The 19,323-nt window shown below is 42.5% G+C and overlaps 1 protein-coding gene across 3 annotated transcripts; it reads left to right on the forward strand.

Moving 5' to 3' along the window:
* The first annotated feature begins 1,736 nt into the window (after nt 1-1,736).
* LOC122026866 (acetyl-CoA acetyltransferase, cytosolic 1-like) lies at nt 1,737-17,936 on the forward strand. Of its 3 annotated transcripts, none has more exons than XM_042585584.1 (15): nt 1,737-1,886; nt 2,259-2,341; nt 2,477-2,575; nt 2,654-2,827; nt 2,908-3,013; nt 12,899-13,037; nt 13,361-13,438; nt 13,525-13,590; nt 14,493-14,578; nt 15,446-15,545; nt 15,688-15,798; nt 15,887-15,928; nt 16,057-16,143; nt 16,517-16,621; nt 17,831-17,936. In XM_042585584.1, the coding sequence occupies exons 2-14, from the start codon at nt 2,314-2,316 to the stop codon at nt 16,604-16,606; spliced, it is 1,206 nt and encodes a 401-aa protein (XP_042441518.1). In that variant the 5' UTR covers nt 1,737-1,886; nt 2,259-2,313; the 3' UTR covers nt 16,607-16,621; nt 17,831-17,936. The 3 variants fall into 3 exon arrangements, 2 of the variants coding, with proteins under 2 accessions (XP_042441518.1, XP_042441517.1); XM_042585583.1 differs by having other exon boundaries at nt 16,517-16,602; XR_006124186.1 differs by lacking the exon at nt 17,831-17,936 and having other exon boundaries at nt 16,032-16,143; nt 16,517-16,531.
* Nucleotides 17,937-19,323: the final 1,387 nt, after the last annotated feature.

The following is a 19,323-nucleotide window of genomic DNA, read 5'->3' on the forward strand; positions in this document are numbered from 1 at the left end:
TCACTCATCTAGCTACCACTTTATTCGATAGCCTTATGTTTTATCTAAGTTTACAATTTTAAGCTTTGACAGGTATAGATGAGTTGGTACTAGGACAATAGATTCATAATAAGATTTGAATTCCTAAAGTTCATTCTTGTATGAAATAAAATTTTCTCATCTAGGAGTCGGCTGGTCTTAGGGTGGATAATAGAGGGGCATTTGAATGTTATCATTTTTTTTCATCACAGGAATTTGAGATTATAAACCCGAGCTACATTGAGGTGTAATGCTCTTAGATGGTGTTTGATTTAAGGATTTAGGAATCAGGGAATAGATTCATTCATAAATTTTGTGTTTGGTTGATGGGAATAGAATCAAGATTTTAGAATGAAACTAACTCCCTCCCTTGGATTTTGATAGAATAGGAATGTGAATTAAGTTTTGGACAAAAATACTCATAGTATATTTGTTCAAATTTTTTTTTCATTTCACACACTCTCTCCTTATTTTTTCTCTCCTTATTCTATTATCACACTTTCTCTCTCAATATATTTTATCTCTCATCACACATTCTCTACCATTTTCTCTCTATATTTTCTCTCATCATAGACTCTCTCTCCTCATTTTCTCTCTCTTCATTCTCTTCCATCACATTTTCTCACTCATTACACACTCTCTCCTCATTTTTCATCATACTTCCTCTCTCCGCAATCTCTCTTACTATTCTCTCCTCATTTTCTCTCATCACACTTTCTCTCGCTTCATTCTTTCCCATCACACTCTCTCTCCTCATTTTCTCTAGTCACACATTTTTCTCATCATACTTTCTCTCTCATCACACTTTCTATCTCCTCAATCTTTCAGTTTCTCTCATCATACTTTCTCTCTCTTCATTTTCCCATCACCATTTCTCTCTCAACCCATTTTCTCTCTCCTCAATCTTTCATTTTCTCTCTCCTCAATCTTTCATTTTCTCTCATCGTACTTTCTCTCTCTTCATTTTTTTCTCATCACTCTTTCTCTCTCATTATACTTTTTCTCTTCTCAATCTCTCCTATCATGCACTCTCTTCTCATTTCTCTCATCATACTTTCCCTCTCTTCATTTTTTTTCATCACACTCATATGTTTCTCTCACATTCAACTTTCTCTCCAATATAATTTTTTCTTTTATTTTCTTTTAAGGGTAAAAAAGGAAATTTAGATTCATTCCGATTGAAAATATTCAACAAACCAAATACTATTTTTAAGAATAATAGTATAATACCAAGCTCATACTCATTCTCATTCCATAATACTATAATACTCATTCTCATTTCGATTTCTAAGAGCGAACCAAATGTCACCTTATACAGTCTTCCAAATCTTTAATGTTCGATTTCTAAATATGACATGAACATTTTCCTATAGTAAAATGAAAAATCCGAGATGTTGAGCTATTGAAACTTTTATAGAATTAAAAAAATAATCTTTAAAATTAATTGGTTCGAAATGAGCTCCTGAATTTAAAAAAAAAAAATTGCAACTTGAAACTTGCTTCGAAGTTGAACCAGTTCTTTTTTCCTCAATAATAACACTAAGATAAAGGTCAAAAAATTATTTTCATAATATTCTATAATTTTTTTAAAAATTTATTCAAATGTGTACAAAATTTCTAGATTAATATATATATTTTTTCAGATTCTATTTCTGGGAAACAAAAGTAAAAAGTTAAAAATCATTGGTGTTGCAATTACAAAATAGAAGGGGGGCGATGTGCATAAAAGCCATGGTTAAGTCCTGCACGGCTCCAGCTGCGATTAATAGCTTCTTCCTCCAATCCGCTGCCGCTGTCCCCGTCTCCTCTCTCTGCCACCGGCAGGCCCAATCGAACGCATCGGAGAGTCCTTGGCAGCGGCGCGGAAGGTAAAGCTGCGGTTCTTCCTCTCTTCTCGATCTCCGTATTCCGTATTGCCTGTAAAACTCGCTATTATCCACTAATCACGCGCTTTGATGCGTTTCGCTAGCAGATTTACTCTGCTCACTCCTGATCTGTTCTCATTCGATCTCTCGGAGGGAGCCCTAATCCTAGTCTTCTCGTTGCGTTTAGAAAAAAAAAATCCTTTTTTTTTTGTTGAGATTCATTTCACATCCCAACAAGTTGGCACATATGGCCCATTTAACTTTTTTTTTCGTTTCGCTTTGGCCTTTATATTCAATATTTTTTAGTCAAGATTTATTTGCATATTGCTTTCGGCTTATGATTTGCACTCACTGTTATATTATTGGATAAATCAGCGTTTGCTAGGCTGATTAGCTGCTCCTTTTTTTGGATCCGATCACGGCAATACCCATGGCTTCAGAGCAGATAAACCCAAGAGGTATATCAAGAGTCCCCATATTTTATGCTCGACGAGTAGTTGGAGAAATTTGCCTTATACTCCTCTTATCTTTGTTTCTCCCGTTGATTTTTGCTTTTGTGGTTTATCCTGAGACCTGTCAGTTCTTATTGGCAGATGTATGTGTTGTTGGTGTTGCACGTACACCTATGGGTGGATTTCTTGGTGTTTTGTCATCTTTATCTGCAACACAACTTGGATCTATTGCTATCAAGTGTATGTGCATATAGAACTTTCTCAAAGCTTTTCACTTTTCTTTGTGCTGGACCTACTGATCTGTTTGTGCTTTCTCAGATGCTCTTGAAAGGGCAAATATAGATCCCTCAATTGTGCAAGAAGTCTTTTTTGGCAACGTTCTGAGTGCAAATCTCGGCCAAGCTCCGGCCAGGCAGGCTGCTCTGGGTGCTGGAATACCAAATACAGTTGTTTGCACTACTATAAACAAAGTTTGTGCATCTGGAATGAAGGGTATTGTTGTTTAAAGTCAAGGATACAATTTTTCTGAGTTATTCTATTGAATCACATAAACTTCTTCCTCTGTTCCACAGCCACAATGCTCGCAGCACAGAGTATCCAGCTGGGTATTAATGATGTAGTTATAGCTGGTGGCATGGAAAGTATGTCAAATGCTCCTAAGTATATCGCAGAAGCAAGGTTAGCTAAGTCACTATCTGGTTTTTGTTTCATATATAAATTATGTTCTCCATACATTCCTTAACACCCTGTTTGGAAACAACTTAAGTGAAGGAATTGAATTGAATTCCATTAGGAATTGAATTCAATTCCTATGTTTGGAATGGATTAGTGAATAATAGAATTGAATTGAATTCCTTAATTTGGAATCTATTTGAATTGAATTCCATTCTTATACATTTACCATTTTATCCTCATAATTAACCATTTAATAATCAAGTTAAGTATTAGAGAATAGGAAGAAGGGATCGCACGGTTAAGATAGCATTGAAAAAACTCAAAACTTAAAATTCTTAACAAACACAAAGATTTGACAAGTCATCTACGAGGTCTTACTTCGCTCACTAAATTGTCATTAAAATGTTTATAAGGCAACTTCCGTTCTGGAACATCTCACTACATTTCGAAGCTTGGATATTTGTAATTGTCAACTTACGATCGCACAGTATGAAGAAGGTGGCGCACGGGAGAAACGGTGCAAGGAGAAGTTTTCGTCGCACGGGAGAAAGGTAGGAGAAAACAAGAGAGTCGGCAGATGGAAAAAAGGATTTTAAATTAAAAGGACAATTAAGTAATTTTAGTTGTTCATGGTAAATTCTCTATCCAAATCTGACCATTTGAGGTCTGATTTACTGTTCACGTTTTGAATGGAATTGGAATTGAATTCCATATCAAATCCATCTCAAAAATTCATTCCAAATTATGGAATTGAATTCCAATTACCATAGGAATTCAGTTCCATAGGATTCCAAACAGGGTGTAATTATAATGCTTGATTCTCTGAGTCATGCCTGGGTAATGCATAACTAATAGGGATATCACCAAGTGTAATTTTTTTTACTGGATTCAAACCTTTTATACTTATATACTATTTTTACATCATACAAATGCATTATCATAGTTGATCCGGTGGTAAGGACGGGGGACCCTCGTTGGTGAGAGGTCAACGACACGTGGAGGTCAACTCCAAGGTCGTGCCGGGCGGACAGAGGTCACGCCGAGCGGACTAGCGAGCCGACCGAACATCCGGCCAGGGGTCTCCCAGGCCGGATGAAAGACAGCCCAACCAGGGGTCGGGTTTCCGATGCTCAAGGTAAAAGAGTTTGTGGGCCGAGCGGAGAGGCGGTGGACAGGTCGCTCGGCCGAGCCACAGGACAATAAGGCGCAATTCCATCCGAGCACATGAGCAGGGCTTCCCTGCCCGGGCCGAGGTATGCGCATTCCCTGAGGCCATGAGCGTCGAGCGGCTGGTCCGCTCGACCCAGGAACAGGCAAAAGCGCAAAGGGACAAAAAGGACAGCTGGTAACATCATCCTCGAGACATATGCCGTCGACAAACAGCATGGTCGGCGGCTGGAGCGGACAAAGTATCGTACGGTGGAAGTTTTCACCGTCACATCAGGGATATGCTCGGACGATTGCGGAATGGCGTCAGACATGCTTTTCTGACACAACCCTACTGAGGTATGTTTGGAGAAGCGCGCACGCATCGAGAAGCGTGCCCGCGCCTCCCCGGGGTCCTATATAAGGACCCCCAGACTTCGACGGAGGTAGGCGATTCTCACAGTAGCGTTGCTTTGCTCCTCTCCTTCTTCACTGCCTGACTTGAGCGTCGGAGGGTCGTCGCCGGGAAACCCCTCCCGGCTCGGCTTCTTTGCAGGTTCGCCGGAGATCCACATCACCAGTCGGAGACAGCGGAGAGCGCCTCGTCCCTGTGGGAACGTTCCTGAATCCGAGCAGAGACGATGGAAGAAGCTGGATGCCAACTCATGGTGACACTCTCTCCCGAAGAACTAGACGCGCTCATCCAAGCACGAGCGGCCAAGATAGTCGAGCAACAACAAAAGGCTCAAGCCGATCGGATAGCGCAATAGGCAACTCTCAATATGGGGCCAGAACAAAGGGCCGATGGGAACGCACCTGGTCTGGAACGTGAAGACGGACGACCCGGAAAGTTTCGCCCTACTCATGACTTTGATGGGTTTCGACGAGTATATTGTATCCTCACTCCACGGGTATTCGGGAGTCGAGAAATTGAGTCAGATTTTCTGCTGGTCGGCAGGTCAGTTTTTTAGTTATATTCTTTTTCGGTCATAGAATTTATCATAGTTTCTCGAGAAAGGACTCCCGTGCCGATCGGCCGAGTTTCCATCATATCCGAGCCATGGGCTCGATGTCGAACACCCCGCGCCGATCGGTCGGGCGTATATTATCAGAGCCACGGGCTCGATGGACCCCGCGCCGATCGCCCGGGCGTATATTATCCGAGCCACAGGCTCGATGTCGAAGTCCCCGTGTCGATCGGCCGGGTGTATATTATCCCAGCCACAGGCTCGATGTCGAAGACCCTGTGCCGATCGGCAGGGCGTATATTATCCGAGCCACAGGCTCGATGTCGAAGACCCCGTGCCGATCGGCCAGGCGTATATTATCCGAGCTGTAAGCTCATTGTTGAAGACCGTCGAGCGGCGACGTTAAACTCTAGAGTCGAAGCGGCGACTATAAACCCCCCGGTTTGAAAACCGTCGAGCGGCGACGTTAAACTCTAGAGTCGGACCGGCGACTATAAATCCCCCGGCCTGAAGACCGTCGAGCGGCGACGTTAAACTCTAGAATCGGACCGGCGACTATAAAGCCCCCGGCCTGAAGACCGTCGAGCGGCGTTGTTAAACTCTAGAGTCAGATTGACGACTATAAACCCCCCGGCCTGAAGACCGTCGAGCGGTGACGTTAAACTCTAGAGTCGGACCGGCGACTATAAACCCCCCGGCTCGAAAACCGTCGAGCGGCGACGTTAAACTCTATAGTCGGACCGGCGACTATAAACCCCCCGGTCCGAAGACCGTCAAGCGGCGACGTTAAACTCTAGAGTCGGACCGGCGACTATAAACCCCCCGGCCTGAAGACCGTCGAGCGGCGACGTTAAACTCTAGAGTCGGACCGGCGACTATAAACCCCCCGGTCGGAAGACCGTCGAGCGGCGACGTTAAACTCCAGAGTCGAACCGGCGACTATAAACCCCCCGGCACGAAGACCGTCGAGCGGCGATGTTAAACTCCAGAGTCGAACCGGCGACTATAAACCCCCCGGACGGGACAGCGTCGCACAGATAGACTGAGACCCAGCATCTAGGGCCGATGATCAGCAAGCCTTGATTCTAAGGACAGGGAGAAAACAATGGCGTGCGCTTACCAGCGCCGATCAACGAAAAACTAACGGAGGTTCCATGTTGAATGAAGGTCGTTTGACCGAGCGGCGTAGTTGAGAAAAACACTTCTAACGAAAAACTAACAGAAGTTCCGTGCGGAATGAAGGTCGAGCGGTGCAGTTATAAGAAACACTTCACGGAAGGCTAATAGAGTAAAAATTGGCATTTCAAAATTATAAGTTCGCCGATCGGAAGGATTACAAAAAACACTTCATTCCAGATAATTGAAAACATGCTTCGGACTGGTGGTGAGAAGCGCCGCATGCTCCGTAGCAGGGATGACCACGAATTCGGGGAGTTGACCCTTGGACTTCAGATAGTCCGCCGTGGCGGTGATAGCCAACTCGAAGGCAATGACCATCCGGTCACAGACCTTTTCAGCAAATTCCTCCGAGCGGATGTACTTCTTGCAGGGCCTTCAAATCGTCCCTGAGAGCCGCCGCCTCGACCGAGCGGCCCTTCTTCTCGCGATCCAGCAGATCCGCAAGCTCTTTCACCCGCTGCTCCAGAGCCCTCGCTTCAACATTCTTTTTGTCCAGATCGACGATCGCGGTATTTTTCTGAGTGGTGGCGAGTTCTATCTTGCGGTCATAAGTTTTGACCTGCTGTTCGAGCTGGGCCAGCATGTATGCTTGGTCAGTCGTCTTCTTCCGCTCGGCCTCCAGCAGACCCTTGGTCTTTGCGAGCTCCTTTTGCAGCTCGGCATATGAAGGGCCCTGAGAAGAAGACGGGCCGCCCGGACTCTTCAGTCTCTTCAGCTTCTCCTCCACCATAGCCAAGCGGTTGGCGACAGCGATCTCTAAGCTTACCCCTGAGCACTGCTGCATGTAGCTGTCAGCCAGTTTGTCGAGCGGTATCATGGCAAGACGGGCCCGGGCGTCCGCCCACATCTCAGCAAGGGGCCCCTTGATAGTGATCATGTGTTCAGGAGCCGTCGGCTGATCTGACTCGGCCATAAACGCCTCAGTGGGGAGGTGCAGGGTGGCCTTAATAGTGCGGCGCCGGCTCGGAGTCGTGTGAGCGGACGCCGAGGGATCGGAGGCCGGGCTGGACATCGAGGACAGAATGCCCGAGCGGCGGACTCGGCGGGATACAAGAGGAAGGGAGCTGACCGGCATCGCTTCAATGGGGGCCGCAGGCGGATCCAATTGAGAGGGGGTCCGGTCGGAGGAGAGCGCCTCGACCGATGGCGCCTTGCCGCGGGGAGATGCGGTGCCCGTCCGCTCGGACGCTTACACTGCGGAGGTTGCCGAACGGAGTGACATCGCAACACGCCGTCTCTTCTGGTTGAGGGGGAGTTCGTCGTCCGGCTCAGAGTCATCCTCCTGAACGGAAGGGCCCTTGCTAGAAGTTGCACCACCAGTCGCTTCCGCAGGTGAAGCTGAGCGGCCGACTCCCCTGCATTTGTCTCGCTCTCACCCTCGTGAGAGCCGACCGGAGCAATGCCCAACTGCTCCATTTCCTTGGCTGCTGCCGCCTCGAGCGCAACCGCTTTTTTCTTCAAGATCCCGAACAGCACAGACTCCATTACGATGTTCGCTGCAAGGAAAAGAGAAGAAAATCAGTTAGAACTCAAGGCAAATGCACAAATAAATTTCTTACCAAAGCTGCTCGGGAGGGGGGGGTCCAGCTCGGACTCAAGCCAAACATATACATCACGCCTTCAGGAAGAAGCTTGTTGATGTCGAGCTTCAGACCGGCGAGCATATTGGCTGCCTGAAGATAATCCGGTCGGGTTTTATACCTCTTCAGTTCGGGGGAAGTGGGCGGTCCGACCTGCCATTTGGTCCGGAAAGGAAGCCGACCGGGGATACGAAGAAAAAAGTAGTTCTCTTTCCAATGCTTGTTGGAAGAGGGCAGTTTATCAAAGAAGACTAAACCGGGCCGAGCCTGAAACAGATAAGTGTCCGGCTCGGACTGCTTGGGGTAGTAGAAATAATAAAAGACTTCCGGGCGGAGGAGAATGTTGTGTATCTTAAATAATACCACAACTCCGCACAGAAGGCAAAAAGTGTTGGGAACCAACTGGGCGAGCGGGAGGCCGAAGAAATCGCAAACTTCGGCGATGAAGGGATGGAGAGGAAACCGCAGACCGACTGTAAATTGTTCGCGGAAAAAACAGATAGTGCCGCGCGGAGGGTTGTGTGGCCGAGCGGAAGGAGAGGGTAAAATCAGTTCGAAATCAGAGAGGATGTCAAAGGCGTTTATCAGGCTCTCGGCGTCCCGTCGATCGAACCGCGACTCCATGGTAGTATACCATGGGCCGAGAGCGAGGTCCGCGGGCTGGGAAGAGCTAGCCATCGCCGGAACAGTGGAGGAGGCAGGGATCGGAAGAAAACGCAAAGGCTCAGAGAAGACGAACGAAACAGTAACCGGAAGGCAAGAACGCGGCAAGGACCGCAAAGAAAACACGAGAACCGAAAAGAGAAAGGCAGAGATGTTGGTTGCTACTCGGAAAACCTAGAGGTTCCACTGTATAAAAATTTTGTACAAAGGTCTGAATATTTTCCTAGCTACCATGTGTTCTTTTAAATTAAATTTTGGATCGCCTGCGGAACTTAACACGTTTGATCCAAAACTTAATCTATTCGTTCTTTTAGGTTTTGACTTGGATCTCCTGCGGAACTTAACACGTTCGACCCAAATCACCTTAAGTTATTAATTCCATTAAATATTAATTTCCATAATTGGTTCCCAGTACTGACGTGGCGAGGCACATGGCCTTCTTGGATATGGGAGCAACCACCACCGACTAGACAAAACCTTTTATGGAAAGCTAATATTTAATTTCCTAAAATAACTTTAGGTTAACCGAAAAGAACAATCAAATCACAAGGAAATAAAAACAAAAGAACACAACATCGAAAAACATATTCGAAATACTAGAATCGCATGCCTTTTGTATTTGGTATTATTTCCAAAAATAACTAGTATGATGCGGAAAGAAAAATTACTAGTTATACCTTTTAGAAAGACCTCTTGATCTTCTACCGTATTTCTCTTCTAACCTCGGACGTTGTGTGGGCAACGATCTTCCGAGATGAGAACCACCAAGCACCTTCTTCTTCCTTGCAAGTTTCGGCCATCAAAACTTCTCCTAGGATGAAGAGGTTCGGCCACCACCACCTCCAAGGGATGCTAGAAAAGAGGCTTCTTTTCTCTCCTTCTTCTCCTTCTTAGATCCGGCCGCCAAAGCTATCTCCACCATGAGAAGGTTTCGGCCACACAAAGGAGAGGAGAGGAAAGAAATGGCCGGTCACACCCAAGGAGAAAAGAGAGGAAAAATAGAATAGAGTCGTTAGCATTGAAGCCTCCTCTACCCCCTCTTTTATAATCCTTGATCTTGGCAAATAAGGAAAATTTAATAAAAACTTCCTTAATTCTTTTTCCATTGAAAAGGAAAATTTATTTAATTAAAATAATTTTCTCTTTTCAAATTATAATAGTCGGCCACTCTTCTCCCCAAAACAAGGAGAGTTTTAATTAAAACCAAAATTAAAACTTCCTAATTTGTTTCTAGAAATTTATAAAAATTTCTCCAATAATTTTAATCCCTTCATGATTGGTTAATAAAAAGAAATTTTATAAATTAAAATCTTTCTTTTAAACATGTGGATAATTTCCAAAAAGGAAAGTTATCTCTAAAAAATTAAAATCTCCTTTCAATCTACAAATAAGGAAATATATTAAATCTTTTCTTAATCTTTTATAGAAACTAATAAAAGAGAATTTTTAATTTTTAAACTTTCTTTTAAATCATGAATATAATTAAAAGCAAAGTTTTTACCAAAATTAAAATCAACCTTTTAATCTACAAATAATGAAAGAGATTTTAACTCTTCTCTTAATCTTTTGTAGAATCTTATAAAAGGAAGGATATAAATTTTTAAACTCTCTTTTAAATTATATTATCCACATAAGAAAAATTTTAAAATTAAAATTCCTTTTTATTTTAATAGGGCCGACCACATGAATTCACCCATGAACATACCCATGGCCGGCCCTAGCTTGGTCTCCAAGCTAGCTTGGCCGGCCCCTATAGGATGGGTAAGAAGGTGGGTATAGGTGGGTATAGTACTCTATAATTAAGAGGTGGTTTTGGTCTCCCGATGAAATTAAGCATCCCGTGTTCGCTCCGAACACACAACTTAATTCATCAATAATAATTCATTCCACTAAAGAACTATTATTGAACTACCGCACCAATCCCAAATTACATTTTGGGCTCCTTCTTATCATGAGTGTGTTAGTCTCCCTGTGTTTAAGATAACAAATGTCCACTAATTAAGTAAGTTACTGACAACTCACTTAATTAATATCTAGCTCCAAGAGTAGTACCACTCAACTTCATCGTCATGTCGGACTAAGTCCACCTGCAGGGTTTAACATGACAATCCTTATGAGCTCCTCTTGGGGACATTCTCAACCTAGTATCTCTAGGACACAGTTTCCTTCTATAATCAACAACACACACTATAAGTGATATCATTTCCCAACTTATCAGGCTTATTGATTCATCGAACTAAATCTCACCCATTGATAAATTAAAGAAATAAATATCAAATATATGTGCTTGTTATTATATTAGGATTAAGAGCACACACTTCCATAATAACTGAGGTTTTTGTTCCTTCATAAAGTCAGTATAAAAGGAACGACCTCAAATGGTCCTACTCAATACACTCTAAGTGTATTAGTGTAATTATATAGTTAAGATAAACTAATACCTAATTACACTACGACTTTCCAATGGTTTGTTCCTTTCCATCTTAGTCGTGAGCTACTGTTTATAATTTATAAGGAAACCGATAACATGATCTTCTGTGTGTGACACCACACACTATGTTATCTACAATATAAATTAATTGAACAAATACATTTATCATAAATGTAGACATTTGACCAATGTGATTCTTATTTCTAGATAAATGTTTATACCAAAAGCTAGGCTTTTAGTATACACTCTAACAAGAGAACCTTACAGAGAAGATGAGGATTGAAAGAAGTGGGCAAGAGGTCGTCGGAGTGCCGAGGAACGAGGTCACCGGAGCAAGGGGCGCAGGAGAGGGCTTCTGAGCACGCGACGGCGAAAATGCGGCGGAAGAAGGCGATGAGAGCTTTATAAGGATGGGCTCGAGCCGTCCGAGCCGTCGGATGCAGGTCACATAACCCGAGGCCCGCATCCAACCGTCCATTTCAAACCAGTGAACGTCGCGTCGGGCGTAAGGCGGTGGCCGTGCGATGACGTCAACAGCGCCACGTGGCACTCGGTCAGAGGAAGGCATTTAATGAGCCCCATCACGAGGCAGAACCCGCGTGCTCAACCATAATGGCGGAGATTTGCACGCATTCCGAGAAGATCCCGCGGACATCATCACAGGCCAGTTGGGCAGCCCTCGGCAATTAGCCGACCGGCGCTATTCGACCCCATAGTGGCCGAGCGGAGGTACACTTTCGGAAGTGGCAGGATGGCTGTCGCTCGGCCAAACTCATAGTCCAGTCAGTTGGACTTAGCGCCTCCTTCGACTAGACTTGAGGGGGAGGCATGTGATCCGGTGGTAAAGACGGGGGACCCTCGTTGGCGGGAGGTCAACGACACGTGGAGGTCAACCCCAAGGTCGTGCCGAGCGGACAGAGGTCACGCCGAGCGGACTGGCGAGCCGACCGAGCATCCGGCCAGGGGTCTCCCAGGCCGGACGAAAGACAGCCCAACCAGGGGTCGGGTTTCCGATGCTCAAGGTAAAAGAGTTTGTGGGCCGAGCGGAGAGGCGGTGGACAGGCTACTCGGCCGAGCCACAGGACAATAAGGCGCAATTCCATCCGAGCACATGAGCAGGGCTTCCCCGCCCGGGCCGAGGTATGCGCATTCCCTGAGGCCATGAGCGCCGAGCGGCTAGTCCGCTCGGCCCAGGAACAGACAAGAGCGCAAAGGGACAAAAAGGACAGCTGGTAACATCATCCTCGAGACACCTGCCGTCGACAAACAGCATGGTTGGCGGCCGGAGCGGACAGAATATCGTATGGTGGAAGTTTCCACCGTCACATCAGGGATATGCTCGGACGATTGTGGAATGACGTCAGACATGCTTTTCTGATACAACCTACTGAGGTATGTTTGGGGAAGCGCGCACGCATCGAGAAGCGTGCCCGCGCCTCCCCGGGGTCCTATATAAGGACCCCCAGACTTCGACGGAGGTAGGCGATTCTCATCACTGTAGCCACAGTAGCGTTGCTTTGCTCCTCTCCTTCTTCACTGCCTGACTTGAACGTCGGAGGGTCATCGCTGGGAAACCCCTCCCGGCTCGGCTTCTTTGCAGGTTCGTCGGAGATCCACATCACCAGTCGAAGACAGCGGAGAGCGCCACGCCCCCAGTGCCCATCGACTCAGCACTCGGACAGGATCAATAGTGATAACTGCAATGACAAGATCTATGAATTAGCATGTATTCTAATTGAATACATGTTTTAATATTTTATAAATTATTAATTTATATCATATATTCTCTGCTTTGGTGTTGTGTGAGTCTCTTTAAATGTAAAATTATGTTCTTGCTTTGAATCTCACATTACAGATGGAATCTACCTTCAATAATATTTACATTTATTCCATTAATCCTCCTGTTCTTTTTAATTCACAGAAAAGGATCTCGATTTGGGCATGACACACTTGTTGATGGAATGCTTAAAGATGGGCTATGGGACGTCTATAATGATTTTGGCATGGGAATGTGTGCTGAATTATGTGCTGTTAATTATTCAATATCAAGAGAAGAACAGGTGAATATACATCATGCATACTTTAGTAGGAAGCTTGTATCCTGTTTTCCTTTTTTTCTGTGTGCTTAAAGCCTAGGAAAACTAGGCTACTCTATATGTATTTTGAAAGATTTGCATGTTACTAGTCATGCAACTGAATTAGCTGTGTGCTTAAACCCTAGGAAAACTAGGCTATTCTATGTGAATACTTCAATTCATTTTTTTTTTGTGTGTGTAGTGTTTATTTACTTCTTATTTATAATGTATAGTAGGTTCATATAATTGAGCATGAATTCGATTTTCAAAAGAATTTGACTTTGTTTTGCTCATTATGTCATTTTCAGGATGCTTATGCTATTCAGAGCAATGAGCGAGGAATAGCTGCTCGTGACTCTGGTGCATTCACATGGGAAATTGCACCCGTAAGAATTACCTCTACGTGATATATTAGACTGGATATCTAATATTCAAAAAGTTCACCGAAGTTCTCCAATGCTTTGCTTTACAGGTTGAAGTTTCTGTAGGCAGAGGAAGACCATCAATGATTATCGAGAAGGATGAAAGCCTAGAAAAAGTAAATTTCATAATCGGGCAACCTGTTGCATTGCAAACAGTTTTTGAATTTATGCTGCAGTTTTCCACTTTTCATTTACTTTATTTGATGTGTTTCAGGTAGTCTATTATCTCTTTGTAGTGTTCCTTCCTGCTTACTTGCTTATTGCAGTCCCCTTCAGTTTTACTGGTGAAATGCACATGGCATATAATTTGCATCTAATCTTTATTTTGTTGGATGCTTCCTGTGAAGCATCCTCTTGACACAAGAAAATTTGGATTTTCAAGAACATTAATAGCTCTATTTGGTTTACGGAATGGAATAGCTATCTTTGAGAATAGTATCAGAGTAGGAATAGAATAGAAATACGTTTTCCTTAGTTTGGCTACTTTATTTGAGCATCTTTTCTTCAATTTATTGTCTTATGAGTTCAAAGCACAGCCTGTAGAACATCAAGTTATTGATAACGCTTAACAAAATCCTTATGCAATTGATTATGTTAGCATGAATAATTTGATGCTGTATTATTAAATTTCTGTTTGTGGACTTTAGATCTTTTTTAAGTTACAAGCAGCATCACAAAAGCAAATATTTCTGCTGATCTGTCGTTGCTGAAGCAATTTTGCCAGTTTAGAAGTTATATATTTAATCTCTTGCATCATGGGTTAAAAAAACTTGTACGTGGCATTTTAGAATATTTTTAGTTTCAAGAACAATTATGGTTTAATTCTTTGAGCAGTTGAGCTGACTAATCTTCATGCATTTATTTGAAAGTATGTGTAGTCAACTCTAGGGAGAGTAATTGCTCTTATATCTCTTTTTGGCAAATTGTAAAACTTTATAGTTGAATGCTATATCAGTTCTGTGCAAATCCTTCAATGCTTCTATGGGCCAGCTTTAATTGTGTGTGTTTTTTTGGCTAGTTTGATCCTGTTAAATTAAGGAAGCTCAGGCCCAGTTTTAAGGAGAATGGTGGGACAGTGACTGCTGGAAATGCATCTAGTATAAGGTAGATTTTTGTTGTACCATTTTGTCCTTCTACGAGTATAATATCAGAGAAACAGATTGATTTATAAGAATTTACTATTAATGTGATATTTATATAGGTTGCACCACCCTAAATTCTGATGGCTTTCACTTGGCGATTTATTTTCCACAATCCATTATCCATACTGACAGAAACATATTAATTTGTAGGAATAATCTCTTAATGAGAGAATTGTATAGCTGGCATTTTATTTTCTACAATTCATTGTCCATTCTGGCCCGATGTTGAATAATTTCTTCGTGATGATTTGAACTAACAGTAGTTCCATCTGTATGTTTTATTCAAATCCACTAGATTCTAAATGCTTTATTCCTTGTCTTTACTAGACTATGGAGTAATTTGGTTTCTGAAACATTGGCAATGAGGTGTGCATCTTTCCTTGGCTATATGATCATGGTGATAGCAAAGCATACTGCAGGAGTTTGCTAATTTTACATTGCTAAAATTGATAGGTTCCCTAAATTACAAGTATGTATTTAGTTCATCATTATCATTGAAATCATGTTAATTAAACTTTTCTTTGATCTTCCTTTTCCCTTTACATCTATCATTTTAATTGATCCAACTCTCATAGTGTCATATCTATTGATTGCCTTTGAACATACATTATCTCCACTTGTCTTCTGTCGTTCTATCTCATATTGAAATTTTACATAATTGCTCTCGAGTATTATTATTTTTTCTTTTATCCTTTCTAGTAATGCCACACATATAGCTTTCATGTGAGTGTTAACTGTAAGACACACTTGATCTAACTCATTTTATTTAAGTTGGGAACTTTTCTGCATATCATTTTCAATCTAAATTTGTAAAATACATTTGTTGTAGTGATGGCGCTGCTGCTTTGGTGCTGGTGAGTGGACAGAAGGCTCTAGAATTAGGATTGCAAGTGATTGCGAAGATCAGAGGTTATGCAGACTCAGCGCAGGTATTAACAAACAAGAAACTTCATTTCTTCTCTTAAAGAAGACTATTTCTTCGCTTACAGACTTGTAGATTCTTTTATAGTTTATTCTTTTACTTACCAAGTTGTCATATGATAAATGAATGATACTGTATTCATTATTCAGGCCCCCGAATTATTCACAACAACACCAGCACTTGCAATTCCCAAAGCTATTTTAAGTGCAGGCTTGGATGCTTCTCAAGTTGATTACTACGAAATAAATGAAGCTTTCTCAGTGAGTTTTAGTTTTTTAAACTGCTGATGTAACTGGACCTCTTTCATCATTCTATTATATGCGGGCTCAAAATTTTGCCCTTCCGCAGGTTGTTGCCCTAGCAAACCAAAAGCTTCTTTCGCTTCCGTCTGTAAGCTTTAATCTTTCTCTTTTCATATGTTTAGTTTTTGTTGAACCATATGTGGTAGCAATCAACAGCTATGTAACCAACTATGGCACATTTCAACCAACAGATCTTTCCATTTGCTGCCTTGGCAGGAGAAAGTTAATGTGCACGGTGGAGCTGTATCCTTGGGGCACCCCCTAGGTTGCAGTGGAGCCCGTATACTGGTTACCTTACTAGGGGTATGCTTTTGCGGTCTGCTCTTTTATGTATTCCCAGTTGAAATATCAGATTACGATGTTGGAATTTAGCATCATTATCTTCAAGATGTGGTTATCCTAACTATTTGTTGTCGACCACATAAATCTTATTCCACTTTTGAGCTTTAATGCAAGGATATAACACTAGTAATATTCAACTTAAGTAAATAATTATTACATGCTCATCGGAGGTTTTAAATTGTGTAGCATGACCTTATTGATAACTTAATTATACTAAAAGGGGGGAAAATTTGAGATTTTGAATGATTATTATTTTTCCATCAGCTTATGTCCATATATATTTAGTATCGAGAAGTGTGGATGTGGCATTTAAACAGCTTATCTGTCTTTGCAGGTTCTGAGACACAGAAATGGCAAAGTTGGAGTTGCTGGTGTTTGCAATGGTGGAGGAGGGGCTTCTGCCCTGGTCTTAGAGCTTGTGTAAGCATTTTTAATTTCGGTAAGATTCAGCTTCAATACCTCTCCGGAGGTATAGGTTGGAGCTTAAAATCAGTTCTTATCCTTCAGCTAGCAATAGACGAATTCATCTGGAAAGTAGAAGTTTCACTTGTTATATGCACTACCTTTTATCATTATTAGTGGTCGAAGAAAGGAGCCTGTCTAACCAACCGAACAATAAGACAATGGAATATACCCCGAAGGGACTGATCAAAAGTAGGTATTCAGCATTTCCATCTAATAATAGGACAACTAAACCTTGATATTAAATAGCTATTAAACTCACTTTTGCCCAACTGAGTCAATCCTCAAGTAGCAGCAACTGTTTGAGGGAAGCCATTCATCCCTGAACAAGTGAGTCCTTTAGTAGTTGTAATTGTAATTGTCTGAGGGAGCGATCACTGCTCAACTGAGCATATCTCTAAATCGGCTCAATGAATAAAACAGCCATTAAATGGCTTCACATGTGAACTGATTTGAAGATCATAGTTCTGCACTTTAGGAGACCGAGGAAAACAGTGGTTTTGGTTGCTGCATTTCACTCCGGGATCAGAGATTCTCTATTGGCAACTAGATTATGGAGTTACGTAATTCTTCAGAAAACAGAAACACAGAGAGTTGGAACAAAGTGCAGTGTCTGCGGTCATAGAAAAACTTTTCTGTGCCAGTACTTTGCCTGTGCTGACACAGGTGCCCGCGGAACTAATTTTGAGGAAGAAATGGAGGAAACGCCACCTTCTTCACTAGTGTTGGAGAAAGTTTTGCACAAATCTGGTGAAGCATCTACATCTCTTATGACCTTGCTGATGATGGAAATCCAAGTGGATCGAAATCGTCTGCATTACATCACATGGCCAATTGACTAATAGAGGGAGGATCCAAGGAACCCAAGCAAGAATAAAGAAGAGTGTAGTGCCTAGGTTGCATATCAAATAGGAAGAAGCCTCGCACCCGCTATCCTTGTCATGCCAATGGCATTCTGTGTCTCGGTGTGGCTGTCTCGGTCGTATGGCACTGGACTTTGATCCATGAGACAAGGCCTGATTCCTTTTTTTTCTTTTTCTTTTTGCCTATGAATTAAATCTTAACCAGTATTACAATCGAAGCCTAACTAATCTTAAATTTTAGCAGCTTATTTTTTAGGAGATCTTGTTACGATTGTGGAGTAGCTAGTGGTTTTAATTTCTAAATGTGTTCCTTTTATTTGCAGGCCTCATGGAGGAATGAAGCGATCTCTTTTGTGAGTTTAGCCCTAGTCGGTCTCCAAGTCCTCTGCCGAAGAACAAATATTTTAGTTGAGAATCTTTAAAGTCTCAGAAAAAAAAAAAGAGAAGACAATGTTCCTCAAAAGAACTGAAAAACTAGTTTGCTAGAACATGCTTTCGAAGTCTTAAATAACTGGACGAACTATTCTCATCATAGTTTCCCAGATTTTACAAATAAACATGCCGTATGTATCAAAACTTTGAACTACCCATTTGTGCAATCGGTGCCCATAAAACCTTAACAAAAATATGGTGCAGCGGCAATGCGTTTAGCAAATTAACTAAGCACTTTCTCTCCGAATCTCCTCCATAGTCTTGTCGACATCGTCGATATTAATCATACTATCAAGTTTCTATTGTCATACTTGATACGGCGAGTATTGAAAACTGCCACGGATATAAAAGGGGGTTAAAGCTATATGCTAAGTAATGATCATTTCTCTCAGATTAGAGCCGATCGATAGTCTTCTAGAGTTGATTGTTCGACCATCCGATCGACTGATCGAGCATGCCAACTAGTCTTTTTGGCTAAGTAGAGCAAGGCAACCTAGACTAGGGCCGCTCAGCAGTAGACCATGGCCACCCAGACCAGGGCCGCTCAGCACTAGACCAGGGCCATCCAAGCCCGGGTCATCCGGTACTATTCTAGGTAGACCCAAGCTAGGACCGTCCGACATTATTCTAGAGCCAAGCAACCCATTGAAGGTTACCGCTAAGTTTATCAATCATTTGTCTCATCTACTGATACCTAGACAGGGGTAACATGACCTTCTAATATCTTTTGTTTTGACATGATCCTCCTATGAAAGGAGGGAGGAAAAAAAGGAGAGGAAGGAGATAAAGGGAAAAAAGGATAGAGAGTAGAGACTCCTTACTGTATACACTTATTTTGTTATTTATTCTTTGGCACTATTCATCTTCTTTATACAGGACATCACCGGAAATTAACTTGAGCGGTTACGATCAGCGTTACAACCAGCTCATCGATCTACTAGAGGGTGCTCGCTTGGACCAGGGTATATTTCCGAAGCTTATTCTTCATGCATTTCATCTCTTTACCATTTAGCTGGCTCCTTACACATTTTTGGGACCGGCCTCGAGTGTTGGAGTGTAAGGCCAAGGCCGGCCCGGTCTGTTTACAGATTCTTCCACCAACGGGGATAACTCACTCCCTCCTTCTAGTTTCTAGCTCGAAATCTTCTCATAATCAACACCAACATCACATCATTAGCGGTCCACTCTTCTCAGCTTCAGAAGCATGGGATCAATACTCATTCATGTTTCTTTTTTCAATTTACAATAAAGCCTTAGAATAAGCGGTAAAGGCAATGCTAAGGATCATTAGTAATACACACATGGGACACAAATATGAACAGCGAATATTATATTACAATGGTGAATCTTTTAGCCTTTTCGATCTCAGAATCAACCTTCTTAA

The sequence above is a fragment of the Zingiber officinale genome, chromosome 10A, assembly GCF_018446385.1.
Source record: "Zingiber officinale cultivar Zhangliang chromosome 10A, Zo_v1.1, whole genome shotgun sequence".
Lineage (NCBI taxonomy): Eukaryota > Viridiplantae > Streptophyta > Magnoliopsida > Zingiberales > Zingiberaceae > Zingiber > Zingiber officinale.

Bases quoted from the DNA above. Each gene is read 5' to 3' on its own strand.
- LOC122026866 (XM_042585583.1), top strand. From the start codon at position 2,314: ATGGCTTCAGAGCAGATAAACCCAAGAG. The intron at 2,576-2,653 runs GTATGTGCATAT...GTGCTTTCTCAG, and splicing joins TGGATCTATTGCTATCAAGT to ATGCTCTTGAAAGGGCAAAT. The intron at 14,579-15,445 runs GTAGATTTTTGT...CATTTGTTGTAG, and splicing joins GGAAATGCATCTAGTATAAG to TGATGGCGCTGCTGCTTTGG.